General features: G+C 41.0%; 2 protein-coding genes across 7 annotated transcripts in view; one reads left to right on the top strand and one right to left on the bottom strand.

Annotated features, from left to right (window-relative positions):
• The window catches only part of LOC123972071 (C-C motif chemokine 13-like), a 66,609-nt gene that overhangs the window by 17,483 nt on the left and 26,692 nt on the right, over positions 1 to 22,434 (top strand). The gene's annotated exons all lie outside the window — the stretch shown is intronic.
• Positions 1 to 22,434, bottom strand: part of epha4b (eph receptor A4b) — an 89,974-nt gene that overhangs the window by 57,814 nt on the left and 9,726 nt on the right. For 3 of the 6 annotated variants that reach the window (XM_046051285.1, XM_046051286.1, XM_046051291.1), the window contains exons 2-5: positions 13,029 to 13,093; positions 7,106 to 7,306; positions 4,462 to 4,569; positions 3,324 to 3,675 (exon numbers count right to left, since the gene is read on the bottom strand). In XM_046051285.1, the coding sequence (XP_045907241.1) occupies positions 3,324 to 3,675; positions 4,462 to 4,569; positions 7,106 to 7,306; positions 13,029 to 13,093 (726 nt within the window). Of the gene's footprint in view, positions 1 to 3,323; positions 3,676 to 4,461; positions 4,570 to 7,105; positions 7,307 to 13,028; positions 13,152 to 18,799; positions 18,972 to 20,559; positions 20,612 to 22,434 lie in introns of those variants that run through there. The other 3 variants (XM_046051289.1, XM_046051290.1, XM_046051288.1) reach the window with 3 other exon arrangements.

Below are 22,434 nucleotides of genomic sequence, written 5' to 3'. Positions count from 1 at the left end.
TTTGAGTCAAAAGTGTCACCTATTCAGTGACTGACCAACTGTGAAATATGGTCACAATCTCCCCTTCTGTTGCTGAGGTATGGTGTTGAATAATAGCTAAAAAAAAATAGGGCACTATGATGTCACAGTGAAGTTGACCTTTTGGGTAAAAAAGTTTCTTATTTCTTATTAAACATCTGTGTGAAATGTTGTCATGATTCCTATATTAATTACTGAGTTAGGGCCAAAAACATGTTTGAGGTCACAGTGACCTTGACCTTTGAGTCAAAAGTGCCACCAATTCATTGTCTGACCAAGTGTGAAACATGGTCATCAATTCTTGAGTTGTAGCCAAATATGTTTTTTGGGAGGTCACACTGACCTTGACCTTTGACAACCAAATTCAAAACAGTTCATCCTTGAGTCCAAGTGGACGTTTGTGCCAAATTTGAAGAGATTCTTTTCAGGCGTTACTGAGACATAATGCCTCCAGCCACGGTTATCGCTGGCACTGAGGCATAAAAAGAATGAAAGCAACCATACACAAAAAGAACATGAGAAAGGGAATCCAAGGCATCCATTAAAAGGCTTGTTCACCTGCATGATGATGATAATTACAAATGCCCCTCCAGTCCTTTTTCCAGCTCTCTCTCCCCCACCTCACCTCTTCATCTTTTGTGTGACAGCAAACGAGAGAGGATGATTTAAATGCATTAGCTGAGTGTGTTTTCCCTATGGAAGACCTCCAGACTGTGTCAGGGCAGGCACCTTTTGTTTGGAGCTGACGCAGAGCGCTGAGAGGACTCTTTAAAAGCCTGGCCCCTGTTCTCTCAGGGACACATTAAAGCACAACACAGTGGGTTGTTGTACTTCTCTGTGTCCTCTCATATCTTTGTTAAAAGCAGTCTGATTACAGATTCAGTTACATTAGTTGGCTAAGTGAAATTTTGACAAGGAAAAGGGAACAATATCAGAATGGAAGCACATGGAAGCTGGCAAAATAGTGCAGGCGCCAACATCATTTTAACAAAAGAAAGCTGGTTCATATGAGATATGTTGGACTGACATACGTGGGACAGCAAATTATCCTGCTGTATGAGGAGGAAATTTCATTGCTATGCAAATCCCTCCCAAGATCCCACAAAAATGTTTTTCCTAATACTGAGTAGGTGGCGTAGACAACCCTGCGGAAAAGAAGCTTCAATTCACCACGAAGGAATTAGAATCTATTGGAAAATGCTAGTTGATTGTTTCTGGAATAATTGCTACACCAGAAAATGTGACTTGAAAAACCAAACCAAGCACCTTTTCTTTCTGTGTTGAAGACACTGGACACCTGTTTTGCCTTCACACACACACACACACACACACGCACAAGAGCACATTCGTCCATACCTGCATTGACCCTAACTTATTAGACAAGGGACACATATATTTCCTGACCTCTGGCCTCAGACTGTCAAGAGTCCATCATTACCTCAACCCACAATTACAGCACAGATACACTTACACAAACACACACACACACACACACACACACACACACACACACACACACACAAGCATGCTGTTATTGAGTTTAAGCTTGCTTGTTAAATGCGCTTACATTGCTCTACATATTCTCTCCGGAGTGATACGACTCAGGGAGCAGACTGATGAGGTCATAGAGATCACTGAGGTCAACCGCTTTGCTACTTCAGACTGACTTTAAACAAAGGTTCAACATAGGGAATGTGGACTACACAATGTACGTAGAGAAATCATTTGAAATCCTGTCAGTGAGATCACCTGTCAAATAACCACAATCATTTTACAAGACAGGCATGTAGCTCAACAGTCTGAGTATCATGATTGAGATACAGCCAGAGTTCTGCCACAATCTGTGCACATTACCAGCCTGGAAACTGCAGAGTACAACTTCTGTTCTTATTCACTTGTCTCTAAGGCCCAACTGCCAGGTTTTCTGAGCGTCTTGGCTGCTGCTTCTCCAAAGCAACTGAAATTGCATTATGTGCACCAATTTCCAAGTTTGCAATGATGAATATCTATGATTCCATTTTCTTTTTTCATGGAGAAATTAGGCCCGTGGGGACAGGTCAGGGTGTGAGTCTGATGCAGCTCGCGCTCTCAAATGCAGGCACACACAGTATGTACACACACATACTGCACACACCATCTGTGGAGTTTTATGATTCAATAATCTCCTTCCTAAGGCATACCTACAACACACACACAAACATCAATAAGCATTTTCTCTCACACACTCATACAGCTCTTCCCTACTCAGCAGGGAAAATGAGATATTCAGCTCTAACAAACACTCAAAAAAAAGGAAATGCCTTAAAGCAACTGCTACCCTTTTCTGTGCAAGAACTGTCCTGTCCTTGTTGGGAGCTGTATAAAAGTTACTCTGATTGATGACGCCCACACTGACACACACACACACACAGACACACACACACACACACACACACACACACACACACACGTGCATACAGATACACACAAGAGCATCAGTAACCTAAATACAGTAATTGTAAAATAGAGTAATTGTCATTCCATCCTCAGTTGTGCAGGAGTATTCATGGGGTGCCAAAATGCTGCTGCGCATCCTCTTTCAGCGACGACACACAGGTGTGCACAGATGCACACACACATATTTACACATCGCATATTCACGTCGTTCAGAGCAGAATCGATATGATGGCTGTGTTTTCTTTAGAACTAGAGATGAAACGATCGATCAGCCGGTGACTGGAATCGGCCACTTTTCAGCCTCATCGGCCACAATTGGTCACCGGGCTGATCAGTCTTACATATTCGATCCTGTGCCGGTCAAGTTTACATGCATGCTGCGAACAGAAATAGGGTAATATATTCTTTCAAATAAAATATACAAATATACTCCAGGAAGAATAACCAATGATTATGCTGGCACTAATGAGGCTCCTAATAAAGAAATAAAAAAAGAATTTTCTAGTAAAGAAAAGTTACAAAAATATTTACGTTTGCTGTCAATTGTAGCTCTTAGAAACAAAGAAAAACATTTAAATGCTGTAGAGGAATCTCACATGTCATACTTTGACACTCAGGTTTCTTTCATATCAGAAGACCTTTATGAGAACTTTGAACACAGTGATACACTACACTATCAACTGTAGTGTAAATTGTGCAATTATATAATCACTGATGTACGCATAAGCATGAAAGCAAATACATGACAGCACCTTTCTCTTTCTTGCTTTCTAAATTTGTCCTTCTCTGTCTCTCTTTCTATTTCTCACACACATAAACACTTATAAATACACCCACACGTGACCCCCCTGGACCCCCACCCCACTCACGTTGGCAGACGTCCTTGTTCTCCTCAAAGCCCGGTTTGCACACACACCTCCCGATAGGAACCAGCCAGCCTCCGTCTGCGCTGCAGTACATCTTGGGAGCCTCAAACTCCTCAGAGGCATTTACACACACACCATGGACCTCCACCAGTGCTGTGTCTCCGCCTGTTATTGTGTCGGGGAACTGGGCCAAGTTAAGCACAGTGAGGGGACACTTCTTGTAGAAGACCCTGACTGAGACCAGAGCGATACAGGCGCCCAGGTCCTGGAAGGCCAGGTAGAAACCCTTTTTACTTAGGTTGCTGATTTCACGCACCTCCGTGTTCAGCTTCATCACACGGTCTCCAACGTCCACCTGTGGACAAAGGACATTTTATATGTCTTAGTTCATTTGAATGGGAGCATTTTTTCAGTCCACAAAGTTCTACATTTATTTTGGTAAAATGTTGCTGCCTGAAACTCAGCGACTGCATTTCCAAGACCAAAATAATAATGTCCTCCTGACAATTTTGCAAGCAAATGGAATACGATAACTAAGTTTAAAAAATTCCCCACATTGAGATTTGTTTTCAAAGAGTAGGTGTCAAACAGTGACTATCTAATTTTGGAATGAAACTCTTCTATTAGAGAATCAGATGGCCATATACAAACAGCTTAATGCTAAAATCAATATAAAATCAGTTTAGAAAACAGAGAGATATGAGATGAGAGATAGCTAAAGCACAGCTGCAATTGGAAATACTGATTCATTTTTGTCACTGTTTTTTTTTCTTTTAAAGAGGGGGAAGGAGAGTATAAATCTTGATTGAAGACAAACAAAAAATTGGGCAGATATGACAAACTGGTCACATTCACTTCAATGATAGCTACGAGGTCATTTGGAAATCTTTATTTGTCGCATTATTATCTATTACATAATCCTGTTTTATTTTTTGTATGTATACCTAATATATGCAGCACATGTAAGTGCCTATGTGTACTTATGCTATATGAGTGTTTTTTTTTTTTTTTGTTTGTGTGGGGACTCGCCTTTCTTTTGGGGACAAAATGCAAGTCCGGGTAGGGTAAGGGTTAGTCTCCAGGAAATTAATGTAAGTCAGTGTAATGTCCAGTGTGTGTGTGTGTGTGTGTGTGTCCATACCTGTGTAAAACTCTCATCTGCAGCTATAGTATCGATCTTGACATACTGGCTTTCCTTGATGAACCACATTTTGTCAGTGTTGGACTCATGGTAGTACATGTTGAATGTCTGCAAAACAAACAGTATTTCACCTTTCAGACTCTAGAAATGTATATTATCAGACACAAGAATAACACACAGTAAAGGTAGACAGTTAAAAGTGAGAAAGTCCATCCAGTGTGAAATTTAACAAGGCCCCCATATCTCTCCAGTTATTCTGCTGCTTCTCTTCAAATCTCAGTCCATCTGTCTCGATGGCCAGTCAGCAACACTGTCTGCAGTTTCACGAAAGTGCAGCTCTATACTGTCTCATACAGTATTATCTCCACTAGTCATTCTGGAGATGTAATGAGAATGAAAAGGGTGCAGAGGGCAGACAAAGTAGACAGAAATGAATACAGAGAAGCAGTGATATCAGGCTGATATGAGAGAATAGGGGACAGTAAAAAAATATATCAGATGTTAAAATATACGAGGAGCCACTAAAGAAGCCTCTAGAACATCTGTTTCAATCCGCAGCTTTTCTCTCATGTCAGTCTTTTCCCGCTTCTCGTCTGTTTATGTATTCATCAGCCATCAAAGTGAACTTCCATCTGTGTGTGTGTATTGAATGTAAAAAGACTGAAAGATTAAATCATTAAAAAATACATAAAATGGCATTTTGCTGCTCTGCAGTGTAAAGCAGTATTATGTGCATAATAACAATGGTGGAAATGGGGGGAACGCCGTTCCATGAGTAGAAGTCAGAAGGGAACGGCATTCGTGCTCAGATTTCAAAAATATATTCTATTTTTTATAGGGGGATATCGCTTATTGCTGTTTTACACTGTTTCTAAAGCGTGTTCATGAAACAAATATAATATATTGTGCTTGAATGCACCACAAATCCTGCTAGTGCCCATACAGCCAATGGGAAGGCGTGACATTGCCGGGTCCTTGGAACCAGTCCCCAAACATTGTCTTTGCTCTCGGCTACAGGTGACCCATTAAAACAAAACAACGCAGTAAACTCACTATTGACGCACCCTATTTTCGCTACATTGTGAACAACAAATCCGTGTTAAATATATATAGTGACTTTGTTGTTGTAAATGTCGTTGTTGCTGCACTAGAAACATTAAGTATATTCAGTCCTAATTCTGTTCTGAATGTATGTTTTTAACAATTTTTAAAAAAAGCACTTTTAGTAATGAAAAAGAACAAATACGAGTACTAATAAAGAGCTGAACCGATAAGAGTAGTAGTATCAATAAAATCCTAACAATACCCATCTCTAAACACCACACCACACATTATAATGGGGACCCACTTAATTTCCCTGGGACCCACTCAAATGACCACCTGTTCTTCCCAGGGACTCATTACACTGAAAACATATCACCATCACTGAAGCTGTTGAGAAACTCATCAAAATGGATGGTTGTGATTTGCTTTCTAATTTCCTCAAACACTGGTTTGACAGATCTACTCTAGTTAATGTAACATTAATACATTTATTAGTACTACTTGTTATTTGACAACTCTTGTGTTTATTGTTGCTATTGAAGAGGAGAGGAGACAGAGGGAGATCAGCAGAGTAGGAGGATATGTTTTTTGGAAGCTGAATAATCAGTAGATCTCTGCAGTCTTTGTAAGTAACTTTAGTAAGATATTGTTGTAGCTCTCATGATAATAAGTAAAATCAGTAAGAACTGATTTTACCCAATATCATATTCCCTATGACCTGACTTTTCATTTCAAGTAGCTGTGAAAACTGCCTTTGTGCACTTCATATACAAAAAATTTTATATTTTTTTAATTTATGTTGAACCTTGTCTAAGAACAAAAATTTAATTTCTAGTGGTCCTTCTCTAAATTCCTGCTTGCTTCTCGTACTTGTGTCTCGAGTGTCTGGATTTTCTGCAGAAATAAAAGGAATCTGCAAAAGCAAACAATACGGCATAATTATATCAGATAAAATATGAAGATGAGGCAGGGTCAATTGAAAATGCAGAAAAGTGTTATTAAAGTTAATTTGCTGATTTAGTTGATTAGCTAAGCACACGAAAAAAAGTGGCGATTGCGTGTGCCGTAGGGTGAATTTGTTCCAATTTGTGATCGTCCTAATTTGTTTTCTTAATTAATCTACCATTTTCATGAAAAATACAATATGTATATACTAAGTTAGATATACATTTGAGAAGTGAAAGACATACTGAATGTATTATAGTTAACTCAATTTTATGAAGGAGTCCTCCACAGAAAATATTTTGTAGCTTTGCAGAAAAACCCCAGACTCCTATTTCTGCCTCCACCATGTACCAAATTAAACTCACTCCTGTGCTATTGATCTCCAAAACAGAAGTGTGTCTTTTTTACTTGCTTCCCTCCAAAATAAATTCACAGATACACAGCAGCACCAATGGAGCTGGTCAAAATTCAGTGTCTTGCTCACCAAGAGTGAACAAACAAGCAGCACAAATTCAACACAGGGGCTTAAACACACACAGGTCATTTGTGATCTGCCACCATACTATTTGTGTGTTCAAAAGCTTGCATGTGTATTATGTGTGTGTGTGTGTATGTGTGTGTGGTGTCGGGGTTGGGGGGGTGAAGTGATGCAGACCTCTTTGCAGGTACCAGGGACCCCGGGCAGGCTATTACAGTCCCTCAGGGTGAACTTGATCTCAATGTGGACGCGCTGTGCTCCTTCTCGGCTGATGTGACCCGTCCTCAGCCAGTTGTTCTGGTTGGCCTCCATGACATTACACACCTGGTAGGTCCGCATTGGGGTGTTCCTCTCATCCATCACACTGATCTCCTCCCACTGTGGATGAGAAATAGGAGGTTTAGAGGGAAACCAAAAAAGCAGGTCTACCAAATGCAAAGCTGTATATTTTATGCTTGCAACATGACATTTCTGATTGGATTTAGCATCTTCCACATTTATCAGATGACTTTTTTTAAGATGGAGAGCAAAAGAAAGCAACTAGATGAAGGGAAGGAAAAAGACAGAAATCAGAGAGGATGATTGAGAAGGTGAGAGGAGGGTGGGAAAAGGAGAAGAAAGGAGCAAAGAATAAAGAGGGGAAAGAGAAGCAAAAGAAAGGGTTGAAGGGGGATTTATGGGTGAGAAAGGAGAAAGGAAAGGAGAGTGCAAAAGAGAGAGGTGAGGCCTGCTGAGGAGTGTTTGCATTGACGGGGGAAATCCTTGCAACTAAAACATACATTTCAAATCAAAGACTAAGTGGACGTGCAGCCAGGGTAGAGTGACGTTCAGCAGCACAGTGCCGGCTTGACAACAGCACCACTCAGCTGTAAGATTGTCTTATTTCATCACTAGTCAATGGACAAAGGAGATCTCAGTACAAAGATTGCTTATGGGAAACTGGGCCCAAGTTCAATGAACTGTGGTTTCATGCAAACCAACGCTAAGCCTGCATGTTCTGTTTTCATGTCTGGGTGAATATGAGTGATGATCTGTGTCAAGATGACTGAAGGACTGTCTTTGTCTATGCCGCACGTGTGCATAGAGTGAGCGTGTTTTTCTAAAGTGAATGCGCGATTTAGCGCTTAAGAGGTGGAGGTATGTGTATGAGAGAGACACAGAGCGAGAAAGAGGGAAAGGGAGCGCGAGAAGGAGTAGGTAGGACAGAGCTACTTTGTCTCCCGTCATCTGCTACCATCTGTTTCCACTTCTAACTAAGGCAGTAATTGAGAACACTTCTCGCATGAGCAGGAAAACATTTCTATCAACACACACACACACACACACACACACACACACGCATAAACCGTTATGCGTGCACAGAGAGAGAACATTTCTATTCCTTAAAGAAAAGGAAAATAAACCAATGTGGTTTCAGTGTCTCAAGATATCTGATCCATTCATGGGGAAGCTAACTGGATTTTCTTGGACACACACAGACAGACATATGCAAAAACACACACATGCAAACTGGTTTCGAGTTTGTGGTAAGGGATGAGAGGACCACCATCTTTGTTCTGAGCTCATGTCGTCATCTTTAAGACTGAAGCTGTAAGCTCTAGAGTGATGAGCACATATCACCTAACAGTAGCCCAACCATGTAAACACAAACCTTGATACATACGCACAAGCGTGGGCGCAGACTGTATACACACACACTCACATGTGCGTACACACATGTCCACACCAAGACCCACAGGAGTAACTACCTGTCATCCCTAGCGTGTCCTTAAATTCAAATGAAAGTTGAATGGTAGATGTAATGAGAAGTGAAGAGAAAGAAAGGCCAATAAAAGGCAAAGAAAGCAACAAAAGAAAAGGCAAAGAGAAACTTTTAGACGATCGGAGGCCGGGCTAAGGTTGGATTCTTGAGGTTAATCTAATGTGACGGCCCAACATCCCGGCAAAAGCTTGACGCATTTCACCTCAGAGTCCTGAGCACTAAAACAGATCCACATAAAAAAACCACACATTCTCACACAGACTCACACACCCTCTCCAGCTCCCTCCTCACACTCAGATGCTTTTAATCTCCACAGCCTCCGCTGAAACGTCCACTGTGTATGAATTGGAGCTCAAACAAAACTAGCTCTCTCTTGATTGTGACCCAACAGTCCTTCAAGTACAGAGACAGAGAGAAGGAATGGGAGAAGAAAGAAGAGGAGAGAGAAAACTGTTTAAGCTGTGGAAGTCATCTGACATAAACGTCACTGACAAGAGTTTTACATGTAAAGGACGTGTCACTGGAGTCTTGTACGACATTTTGTGCACACAACAACTCCGAGTCATTGTGATTGACTACATTCGATTCAAATAAAAGGGGGTAAACGCAATACAGAGAGAGAAAGCAAGAGAGGAGAGAGAGGAATCAATGTTGGTAAATTACAGGCACGCCTGGCAGCTAAATAGACCCATCTGTGCAGAGCTGAGACCAGTCGGACATCACAGGACGGTCGCATACACCCACCCACACACAAACACACACACAAACACACAAAGCTGAGTCCCCAGGGAGTGGTGATTAAAGCATTTATGGGAATAGTCATTGAGGGATAAAGAGGGCTTTATGATGTCTTTGTTTATTTCTTTGTAGGCAGAGTTTGGAGTGGCTGGATTACAGCCACTTCCTGGTGAGCCACTTATTTCCCTGGTTGGCGAGTCTGTTCATTGTCACTTTTGCCTGGTGTAAAGCACAGGTGTGCTTTGGAACGTTAAAAACAACCTGCTCGCATCCATATTTGCTAATGATACACCAGCCACTCGAGAGAAAATCTACTAAAAACACAACTGGGAAAATGTTTGGATAGGCTGAAGAGTTTAAGCTCTGATTCTTTCTTACTCCATAAACACACCCACGCACGCATATAAAGTGAAAACTGTTGCTTGTGTCGGTTCAGTCTGAACACTAATTAACATTCAGAATGAAACCCTCCTCCCTGAACCCTCAATCACCTCAGCCAATCAGCATGGAGCCCGCTTGATTGCTTTGAAGTGAAGCAGAGATGTCGGATCAGGGTTTAAGTTCAACCGTTCCCCAGCTTAACATAATATTCCCCCTTCTGCAATCATCTGATGGGTACACCTACGAGGACATAATTGGCCTCCAAACTCTGGGACAAGCCCTGGCTTAGTGAGGGGGACAGAGAAGGAGAGTTGGGGGAGGGAGGACGAAGAGAGAGGAGGGAGGAGTAATGAGGGCTGAGGAGCCACTGGGGGAGTAGAGATGCTGTGGGGGCCTCTCATTTTTAAACATCATTAAGACGTATCTGTTTTGTGTCCCTCACGAGGAACAACCCCGACCGGTGACAGAAGTGGGTCGCTCCACGCAGTCTCAGGCACATCCGGCCCTGCACGGCTTGGATTATGTGTGACCTGTGGGGGTCAAGTGTGGTTTTAGACTAATTCAGTTAGACAGTGGTCTCAGATTGGTGGGAATTGCCCCTCACTGAGACCAATTCCAAGTTAAAGTTTGAAGGTCAACTAGATAATCCCTCTGATATGAAACATAAGACCTCCTCACAGCCTTAGCACCTTTCTCCTCTCAGTCTCTCACTCTCTATCACTTTTCCTCTCCTTAATAAATCATTACCACATTCATTCTGACACAAATGCATCATTATCTTGCCAACAGGATTGGCAGCCTCTACTAGTCTCTGTTACTGCTTTTTATGATGTATGCCACTAGCTTAGATTAACTAGATTGTTTTATGGCAGAAAAAGGGAATAGAAAGACTTTTATTTCACAATAAAAAAAAAGTCTAGTAGAAGCATCTTGTCTTGCAAGAAGCATTTAGCTTCACACAGCTTCACCAAACTACATCCTGCAAGAATGATCCCCTGATGCTTTTTTTATACAGGTTGGGATGCTCGTGCCGAGCTGGCCCGTGAGGTACTGCAAAAATTCAAGCTGTGTTGATAGCTTGATGACATGTTAGAGAAACCGCAGTAAGAGCTTGTCATCTAATAGCTCACTCTTTCTGCTTACTTCTCCCTGCAATATTTAAAAACTGAATAAATAGCGCAGAATATGTCCATGTCTTATTGCATAGACCTGTTCAACTAACTGACTGGCAAAGACACTGCATTTCCTATAGGTGCTTCACAATAAAAGCATGCGACTATCCTCTGCTTGAGGATGCAAGGGGAAATGTTTACGCTTGGAAAAGGTGTGTGATGATTAAAACGGATTACATGCCCATGTAAACCCAGCAGGTACAGTATGTGTCAGGCCAATCAGCAGGCAGGGATGTGAGCAGAGGATGACGTAACTTGCTCTTGTTTCACAACGACAGATATAACAACAGAAACACTTAATATTGATTGCATGCTGTCAATATTTATAGCTTTTGTCACAATTAAAATTGGCAATGATGTTTAAAAATGTGTACACACAGAATCTTTTTTTCTTTCCTTTCAGTTCACCTTTTCTTGTTTGTTTGTGTTTTTGTGCCAGCTGCACTTGCTTTGTTTTGCTGTACGCCCATGTGCCTTCCAGCTGTTAAACAGAAACAAAATTTTTGTTTTATGGCATTGCTAACCGTGCCTATTTTAAGAGGCAGCTATTTATTTCATACAATTTAGGCTTCCACATTTGTCTTTTTAACTGACAAAGACTAGAAAAAGAAACAGAGCGAGGAGGATCATGTTTATACAGGAGGAAGATAATATCGCCTTCATGTTACCAATTCAACTCAGTTTTATTTACTGTATATAGCGCCAAGTACCACAAGACTAAATAAGAACAACCAGCTTTAACCAATTTAATCATTTCCTTGGTCAGATAAAGCAGCTGATAGAGCTTGTGCCTGACCCAAAAGTAAAGAAACTCAAAGAAAACACTTGTTTTAACAATGTCTCGGTTGATAATGTGTTATCTAGGATCTCTTTGTAGTATTTATTTGACAGAGGAGTTGTGTGGATGGCCGCAGAGCCAGGTTCATTCAGAGAGGAGATGCCAGATCCCCACTATGTTGACAGTACATGAAAAATGATATGCCGGATGGAGTTTATTATATATATTTGATTTCAATGCAACACATTTCTTTGAGCGTAAACTAGTTACATATGTGCTATTGGGGGCCACGATTAAGCCACCCCAAACTGAACCATATTGTCAGTAAAAGTAACTTGTGTACTCTTTGATTTTCAGAATTAGATTGAACCTTTTGGCTTAGCCACATATGGAGCACATTCTCTTTTTCTATCTGGGACCTCAGTGAAAAAAGACAAACACACACAAACATCCGCAATATGGCCATACAATCAGAGCATTTCAATAAAGTGAACTTGATACCCTTGCTTGCTTGAGAAAACAACCTTGCTCAGCTTTGCTCACTTCAGCTGCCTCTCTGCTGCGCACAACCATGAAACCGCGTGTGGCATCCTGCAATTTAACACACTGATGCTGAATAGTGGAGAGGAAGTGTGACTCAAGGGGAAATAGAATTAATTCAGTGCCATTCAACAGCTCCTGCGGTAGAGTGACATACAGAACCCGCTCTTATTTCTTTATTGAATGCACCTCGTTCTTTTTCCTCTCTACCCTCTCTACCCTCTTCCTATCCTCTCACATCTCTGTTGTCATTCTCTGATGCATGATGTCTGTACTCCAGACTCCCTCGGTCCCTATACCTGCAAAAGGCTAGTTACGCAACCCCCACATACACACACATACACACGTAAATAACACCAACATTCACACATCCTTTTACATAAGAATATTTACCCCTCCACCCCATCTCTTCACTGCATCCTGAAAGTCGCAACCCGTAATAAATGGAGGCTCCAGTGCCACAGCGTATTCAGTGCAGCAGAAATAATTTGTAATTCCCCCTGCAGACTCCCGATTTAGCAAAGAGCGCTCAAGAAACCAGTGCTCTCTAAAACACATACTCCATTGCTGCTGCTAGCTCCGAGTCCCTGCTCATTCTCTGAAAATAAAACATGTCAACACAACCTGCTAGTTGTTATCAGATGTGTTCTTTTGGTGCCAGCTCCGGCACAAAGAGAGGATATTTTTTGTTTGTGTATGTGTGTGTGTGTGTGTGTTGCGTATACTCACCCCCTCGTTAGGGAAAGCCTGCCAGCCCAGGTCAGCCAAGGCTGACATTGAGTCCAGCAACGTAACTGCAGGAACACAAAGGAGAGAGAACAAACATTTTAACACACATACTGAGGAAATCATTTCTCAATCCCCCTTTACATAAAAGAGCAATAATGTTTTCCATATACAGTGTGGTAATACTGCTGTATTGAAATCTTCACATAAGATCATATTGCATCCTAAACCTCCCATATAAAAATTCCAAGATGTTTTCATGTTGTTATACAAGGGTGTCTTTTGTTGTGTCGGAATGAAATCATAAGCAGTGGTAAACCTATAATTTCATCTGTGGTTGTGCTGAAACAGTATCAAGATAGCAAGAGTATACTTTACAGTTACATTTACATTTCAGACATTAAAGTGACACTTCACCCAATGCTTCTGTTCAGCCACTCACTCGGCCTAAGAAATGGCTGTTGAACATTTGAAGCTTGTGTTATTTAAGGAGAAAGGAGGCTGTGGTCAAGTTGTGGTTCAAAGTGGTTACAATGGATTTTCAATGTTTTCATGCCACATAAAACATATCAAAATGTTTCCAAATCTTCTCAAACCACACCTGCACCATAATAGTCTACTTTGCTGTTCATCTCAGGATAAATCACATTTTTGCCAATATATGGCTAAGCTGCTTGTGTCATAATACTCATCACCCTGTCAAGCCCACAAGCAGGTGTTTTTGTGTTTTGGCACAAATTAGAGCAGGAGACTCCTGTCCGTATCGCTTTATCCAAGCTCAATCATTGGCTAGAACAGAATTATACAGCGGGGGAGATTTCAGAAGTTTCTGTGAACATTTCCCTTTTTTTTTTCAAACTGTAGTCACTATTGAAATCCAAATTGAATGATTTGAATCCAAGCTCATAACAATATTATATTCTTTCAAAGGTCATTTCACCTGAATTACAAAAACTTTATCATTTACACTATGCATAGAGACTTTATAAGGTCTCTGAGATTTCTGACACCAAAATCTAATGAAGGTGAATGGTTTTCTGTTTGTGGTACTCAAAGAAAACGAAAAACAAAAAATTGCATCCAACAAATTAAAGTAATTCTGTTTTGTCCTGGTTACCTTTCTGTGAACACTACTGACGACTCTACCGAAGAAATAGTCCCCATAAAAACTGCTGACAACATGGTCTGGATATTCCAGATATTGTTTCTGAAGATGGATATCTGAAAACCTGGGCTTATAAAACTAAAACTCTCTCCATGTCTGGATAACACGATATGTGAGAAAATATGTGTTTTTGTCATTTGGGTGGTGAACCAACCTTTGCAACAAGTGAACTGCAAATATCTTACTAACAACTTTCAAGCAAAAAAAGTGTTTAATACTGTGATTTCAATTCTACAACGATTTTGTTTTAGTGTCACTTTAATAGAAAAATGTCAAAGGACAAAGTGCAACAGCAGGGTGATTGTACATTCGACTCTGAATTGGCACATGCTGTTTCCTGTGTGTGATCGCTGTGTGACAGGAGGAACCGGTGGGAGGATGTAGGAAGGTGAGAATGAAAAGTGAAGAGAGGAAGGTGGCAGGTTGATCAGCAGGAGAGCATAATGAAAACCTGCTCAGATTCTGGACCAAGGTTCTCTACCTGTGTGTGTCCCTTGTTAGTGTGTGTTTGTGTGTGTAGGTGTGTGCTTGTTAAGGGCTTGGCTCAGTCAGGTCCTAATCAAGCCTTCAACAACGCTGACCATCAATATTTAATCAGTATCCATCTGCGGAGACTGCTGCCTCTCTCTTTCTTCTCCCTCTCGGTCACACACATTGTGGCTCTCTCAGGTTATCCTCGCTCTATCAAAATCTTTGACACTATACTTTCAATCCACAGATCCAAGATCAGACGCATGAGTCGCTGACCTGACACAATTTAAACTGACTGCATTACTTTAAAGCAGCACACTTTCATATTCCCTCCAATTTTGATATGCAGTGACCTGGGGAAAAAACCTATTCCAAAGTAAAAAGAAAACAGAGTTTGCCCCCCTGAATGCAAATGAGACTAATCACTCAATAGAAGAGGGTTGAAAGTGCCTGTTTACAAGCCCCTCTGTGCATCCATACTGCCCGTAGGTGTAACAAAGGGACTGTAAAATTGGTCCAACCTCCTCTTTTCCTATCTTTCCCTCTCTTTCTCTTCCTATTGCAGTCATGCTGTTCATCAGCCCTTACTGAAAGCCCAACCTCAGCTCAGCACACACACGTGACAGCAGGGAGGCACGTCATGCTGTATTACTGAGTCTATGTGTGCATACGCGCGTGACACGGCACACACACATCCGCGTGTGTCTGCACTCACTCGCTAAACAGCAGCGTCTGCGTGAGAAAACAGCCACAGAGAGGACAGTGCACGTTGTATAATGAAGCAGGGAGAGAGGCTGCACAGCAGAGCCTAGGTGAGAGAGCGAGAGCGAGGTGGATTAAATGAGAGGGATGAGACACAAACAGCGGAGGAGAGGTGCTGAGTAGCGAAAGGTCAGAGGCAGCCTCCAGTGTGTGTATTCACAGAGACTAAAGACCATTTAGACTGCTTTCCTCAGTTCATGGGCATTTGAGTAGCGTGCAAAAATAGGACATAATAGTATAATAATATGTGATTTCAGGACCCAGAAGCGCACACACGCACTTCCTCTCACACACACTCATATATCTGCTCAGCGATAAAAGCTACCTATCAACAACATTCCTGGAATTTTGCACAATTGTGTGTTTCACATACAGTCCAATGATATTCACTGTGACTCACCTACTGTAATACCCTTTCATGTGTTTCACAGAGAGTTTAACTGAGTCTAAGCTTGATAAATTAAAGTGTCAGTTCACCCAAATTACAAACATATTCTCTCACTTACCCCCACTGGTTTCTAGGCTTACAGAAAGTTTAAGCAGCCAACCCAATACAATACGGGTGAGTGGAATTTTTTGTGTTTCACATAATCCCACTGAAATTCAGTATCAGTGTGTATTTACTAGAAATAATGTCCTGGTTACTCTGTCTGGATAATACATATGTGTTCTGTGGAATATCCTGTGGAGTAAAGAAAATGACCGTCTGTGTGTCTGTGTGTGTTCTGATCTGACCTCAAAACTCACCAAGAACTCCAGTTCTCTGGGGCATTTTCTTCCAGTCTTTCTGTATGTTTATGAAGTGCAAATTTTCCACTGAACATTTCCAACTCTCACGTCTCAGTTTATGTTCTAAAAGATATTTGGTGCTCAATCTTTTAAAGGAATGGGTCTATGCTTAAGGAAAAATGGTTGTTCGCTTTCTGTTGGACAGATGGATGGGTGGCTCATGAAGTTCATTAACACGTTATAACAAGGACGTTATATCATGTTCATTTAGTCCGTACACAAACAAATATAAGGCAAGTTATAGGGTTAGTTGCATATACTTCTAGGTAGGCTAATCGCCTCCTCACACTTCATACAACAGGTGTACTGATCTTCTCACCTACCTCAGAGAGAAAGCGGATAAGTGTTTTTGTGCCTGGAGTCACTACCATGTAGAAACTTGCTTTAAGGTCCAGTAAGCTAATGTGTTTCTGGGGCCATTACATATTCTAAAGCCATTTTGCAGCCCACTGGGAAAACACACATACATTAACCTACACATCGACGCCATTTTTTCTTCTCCTCACACCTCCTGTCAATACCACTTATCACTTGTAATCAATGACTGGACTCATCAATTATGTATTAGCTATAGCCTATATAGCTTCCTATCTACTGACATAGCCAGTTTTGCATATATGTATGTGTGTACACCTGCGTGTTTGTGTGCATAGATGAGAAATTACAAAAATACATAGTTTTCTTCCCCAACCAAATCTGTCTCTACCCATCTCTGAGCTCCCACCCTGCCTCTCTCTCTCTCTCTCTCTCTCTCTCTTCTCTTTCTCCGGGGAATTGGCAAAATTTTGTGTGTGTGTGAAATCTAAGCCTGCTTTGGGCTGAAATAGAAACACCAAGCTCATCACTCAGTCACTCAGGCCAGGCTCATGTTCGATCTAATGACCAGTCTCTCGCTCTCTTTTATACGCACTCATACACACACACACACACAAAATGTCATACCCACAGTGGAGCACCTTCCAAATTTGAGCACTTGGTGAAAACACCGAAACAAAAAACTATCTACTAGCATTCCCCCAGCCTTTCTACCTGAAAATACCACTTCCACACACTAATAAATTCACTTGGGGACACACATTTTTTCCCCAAGCTTTTCTTCCCGGGGTATAAATGCACAGATCCATAAACATACACATGTGACCTGATTACTGTGAGAGTTGTTCGATTACAGAGAGACATGCTTTCTTATTGATTTTCAGCGCCAAACTGTGAGGTTTACATTCTGAGAGTGAAAAATGAGGAGGAAGTGGGGGTGGAGGGTGTGAAATTTGTAAATCAGGAATTCCTGTACAAATACTGTAATACGCTGAAACCGAAACTACAGTAGTTGTAGAACCATGTGCGGAAAATAGATTTTCAATCGCTTTCCCTTTGTCTCCTCATCTCCTCCTGTGTCGGTCTATTGTTCTTCTCACTCCTGTTTCCCCCTCTGGGTTGTCTCTCTGTCATCCTTTTTTTTTTGGCTCCTTCTCTTTTTGTTAATGTCTCTCTGCCACTCTCTCTCTCTCTGGTCGGTATCCACTGCTTCAGCTGGGCTGCAAGAAGCTGTGATCCACCTGCCAAGAATCAAACGGTGCTGCCAACAGCCAGACTGGCACACAAAGAGCCCATGATGCTTACACACACACACACACACACACACACACACACACACACACACACATAAAACTGACTCACACGCACTTCAGGATGGTGCCAGTGCCAGAAAGAGAAAGACTACTCAATAAGACCACCACACAGACTCAATATAGAGTACAATATGTGAATGCATAATGAGCTCATACAATCTTTTCAACTCAGAACACAAAATATTACATTGGAAATGGTAGACGTGATATATGAGTAAAGGGGCTGCTGACACTATATTCAACAAGCTGATACTACATGTACAAGCCTCACTGTTTTTCACTGACTTTAAATATAAATCCCTAATTTTTTAAAAGGAACAGATCAGCTTAAACAGATTCTCACCCAGGTTTTATGTCTCGACATAACCGAAAGTGTTTCCTGCCGCAAGAAAATGCTGACGACCAAAGTTTACACTAATCAAGGTCCTCTTCAGGGAAGAGAATCTTCCAGTATTAGAAATTAAACAGAAAAATGGGGAGACAACACAAAGAAGATGCTGATCATTCCTTTTAAGTACAAAATCCTCTAAAAAACACTTTGCCTGCCTCTGTTTTTGGACAAATTAAACAAAAGAGATAACTTACTATTTAGTGAGATTCAGAAGTGCTTGTAGGTACATGCTGTTTCCTTTGGATAGAGCCAGTCTAGGCTAAATGTCTCTTGACTTAGCTTCATGTTTAGTGTATAGACATTATAGTGGTTTTTTCTCATTTTACTCTCGGCAAGAACGCTAATAAGCTAATATAAACTATCCTATCCATAAAAATCCTTCATCAGAAAGACAATGCCACTGAGATTGAAATATCTTCTTTAAGACAACAAAAAAAAGGTTAACCCACTAGGAAAGAATAATAATTAATATAAATACACAATACAAGTACATGCTCTAGTAATACAAGCTTGCAGCTTGCTCCATACCGAGATGCAATAAATAAAACAGCTGTGGAACTGTACATACCCAATATCTCAGTATTTGTGGCGCCACACAGGCAGACCTTCCCGCCTCCACTCCACTGAGAGCGCAGTTCAACGACTGAGAGCGTTGTCAGGGCAACATACGGGCCAACAGAGAGCAGGATGAAGGAGTGAGAAGAGTTGCGCTCTGAACTTTAGGAACAAACTGGCGTTGTACCAGGACTTTTTCTCTTGCTGTCTTTTCATCATCACCAGAGGCACTCAGTCAGCCTTTTCTTCTCTCTCCTTCTGCGCTCTCTTCCTCTGTTCATACTATTTTTATCAAAGCTGTGTGTTACTGTACATCCTTCCCAGTGATTAGGTTGCATGCACACATTAATCCATCGGTGAGCTTTCTTGTGCCTTGCATGCATGTTACAGGAAAGGGGCGGCTTTATATTCCATGTATAATATATAAAAGATGTTTGGAGTGTTTTGCAATTTTTAGTGGTGCTAATTAGCAGAGTTTCAGGAGCTGGACCACACATCAAGCACGTCAGCGCCAGCATTTCCATAAATACCCACTCGTCCTAAGTCCTCCCCTTCGCCCTCGTATCCTGCATCCCTCCCTCCCACCCCTTTCTCTGTCCTGCCTCCTGATCTCCTTCCTCCTCTCCATAGGTTTATAGGGGGTCCGTCGTGCCCGGGTGCTACAGCGGATTTCCCTATCCTAGCTTCCCCACAACGCTTTCCAATGTCTATTCAGCTACTGCAAGCTTCATACATCTTCTGTTCGTTAATCAATAAATCATTTAATTATACCTGTTGATTGTGGTCCTTGCTAGTGAATATGGTGTTCTGTACAGTTATTCTCACAAGCCTACATCATCAAGCCTACCCCAGATTTTGGGGAACGTGAGAGAAGATTTTACAGCAAAACTGCAAATATTTGTATCCACAACTCAGATTTTCACTCTGTATTATGTGCTGTTTGTGTGCGTAGGATGTGCTTCCCCTTAAGCAGGCATATCCCAATCTTCATTATTTTAATTACATTTTTCAATACAGGGGTTTGGCGGAATGAGGTGGGATCTAGTATGATTTTGGAGCAAAAAAAGTGTTATTCTTCTTTGAGTATGATAGTTTTCTGCAAACTGAATGTGTCTATGAATAATTCAGTGGATTTAAATTAAATTCTCATCCAAATTCTTCTTCGCTGATTCAGTTCAGTTGCCTGGGCCCTGCTTTCTAACTTCCCATTCTGTTCAGATAAATGTTATGTTGATCCTCCACACTTCGACAAACACAAAATTAAAACTGAATTGGAACACAGCAGCCTATAGCTATACACACGAGTGACAGACAGGTAAAAGCTGAATCTGTGAAACACACTAATAAAAATTAATTAGCTTTTGCACGCATGGCTAAATGGTTGTTGGGTGTCTGAATTGTGAGCTGATAGGAAAATGGATCAAAGCATAATCAAAATAATAACTACATATCATTTGCCCTTAAATTGTAAAACTTTTAAAGTTTGACTGGATTGTTATTTTGCTCTTAAATATTAATTTGTTTTGACATTAATTATTTTATATAAAGTTTGATTTCATAAACATTATTATCATTCAACTCAACCATTTTTGGAGTGTTAGATTAACACCATACCTGGTTTCAGAAACACGGCTAAGCAATTATTTTCGTTTTAAAAGTGCAGTGTGTAATATTTCTGAGGCTCTATTGACAGAAATGCAATTTAAGATCCATAACTATGTTTTCAGTGGTGTATAAAGACCTTACATAATGAACCGTTATGTTTTGTATTACCTTAGAATGAGACATTTATATCTACATAACCGCGGGCATCCCCTGCTGTGGAGGTCGCTGTATTTTGTCGTCATATTTCTACCGTAGCCGTCAACGAACAAACAGCGCTACAGAGCGCGTTTTGTCATCACGGCGTTCTTCTTCTGCTTGTGTAATTCCGGTAGTGTAGACGCCTGTCACTACATTGAATACCTACAAAGAAGAAGAAGAGGGACTAAAAATAATAGTAATATACAGTCTCCGAGTAGTCTTCTGGTTTATTAGAAGTAAGAAGAAAAGTGACATTTGGACAAATGAAGGAGCACACGTGTTATTTAGCATGAGAGCCGACAGCCAGACGGAGTCGGGACAGACAGCTGACGGCAGAAATCACGGATTTTGTGGATTTTCCCAGATGGAAGGCTAATGTGGGACAGATGTTTTCAAAGCGGTGCTGAAGTTGACTGTTTTCTGCTGGACAGGTAATTAACTGTGTTTGTCAGACTTTAACAATGCAAATGAAAATGGCTGTTTGATAGTTTTAGCTAGAAGCTGGCCATAATCACAGAGAGCCGTGACATGTTTCCCCTGTCAGTGGTGTGAAATATGGATTAATTTCATGGCGCCTACTTATTCTCCAGCCTGTGGTTTGGCTTTGCCGGTTACTTAGCGAAACAATCGCTGATCAGTACCGTAACGTTAGCTTAGAGCATGGAAGCATCAGCCAGCTAAACTTTTATTGACCGGTAGAAAAACATTTATTGTTAGTTGGGTTGGTTTATTCTCCAGCGCTGTGCTTTGGCTTGTGGTGTTATGTTAGTTGGATTAATTTCATGTAGTTATCTCTCTCTTTCTCTCCAGCGCTCTGTTTTGGTTTTGTATGTTATGTTCATGAGAATCAGCTGCTAATTGGCAGTAAAAGGGCAGCTTCCAGCATCGAAGCTCAGATCAGCCAGCTAAACTTTTATTGTGCTGGTAGAAAAAATATGTAGTTGGATTGTAACTTCATCTAGTTATTCTCCAGCTTCTGTTACGGCTTTGTTACGTGGACAGAAATGTGCCGTTACCTTCTGAGAGAATCAGCTGATGAATATTATTGGTAATGAAATGGTAACAGCAGGGAAGCTCAGATCAGCAACTTCACATTTTACTGCCCTGGTGGAAAACATATATTTCTTTTTGCTGCTAATGGTGATATATAACAAGACCGTGTGCCTATCAAGTGACCCATAATAAATACTTTCCGAATTTGCATTAAAAAAACTTAATGGATATTGCGTCCCACTGTGCACACAAATATGTAATTTGTACTTTCACATGCTAAATGCCCATTAAAAACGTTGCACCGTTTTACCACAAGTTGAAATTATGGCTGTCAGTACTAATTTGTGTTTCTGTTTAAATTTAAAAAGACATTTTGGTAAGATTTGCAGATTGCTTATCTAATTAAGCAAAGTGACTGGAGCCTTGATCCTCCCCAGCCAATGCCTTTGTAAACTTCACGTATTATGTGGTTTATAATGGGCTGTGGTGCAGAAACAGTGAGGCTTACATTGTCCTGGTATCTGTTAGTGGTCATACTTGATGCACTAGATGTGATAGTTTTTGAGATCTTCTTCATTTTCTCTGGTATGTTAGTCCAGATGAGCCAACCCTCCCAAGTTGTAAAATAATGTAGCACTTCATTTCTTCATGTGGCTGTTGTTTATTAATGAAAAGTAACAATAATATTAAAAAAAACACGTGGTTTTACATAATTTATATAATTTCTTAATATATCTAAAAGAAACCTAATTTCTTGACTGGCAATCTCTTTTATCTCATAGATGACACCTTTGTCCTGTCTCAGGCACCGTAGCTATACTGCTCGCTTGGGTAGGGGGGGGGGGGGGGGGG

Source organism: Micropterus dolomieu, linkage group LG06 (genome assembly GCF_021292245.1).
Source record: "Micropterus dolomieu isolate WLL.071019.BEF.003 ecotype Adirondacks linkage group LG06, ASM2129224v1, whole genome shotgun sequence".
Lineage (NCBI taxonomy): Eukaryota > Metazoa > Chordata > Actinopteri > Centrarchiformes > Centrarchidae > Micropterus > Micropterus dolomieu.
This window is presented reverse-complemented; position numbering and strand designations above follow the sequence as displayed.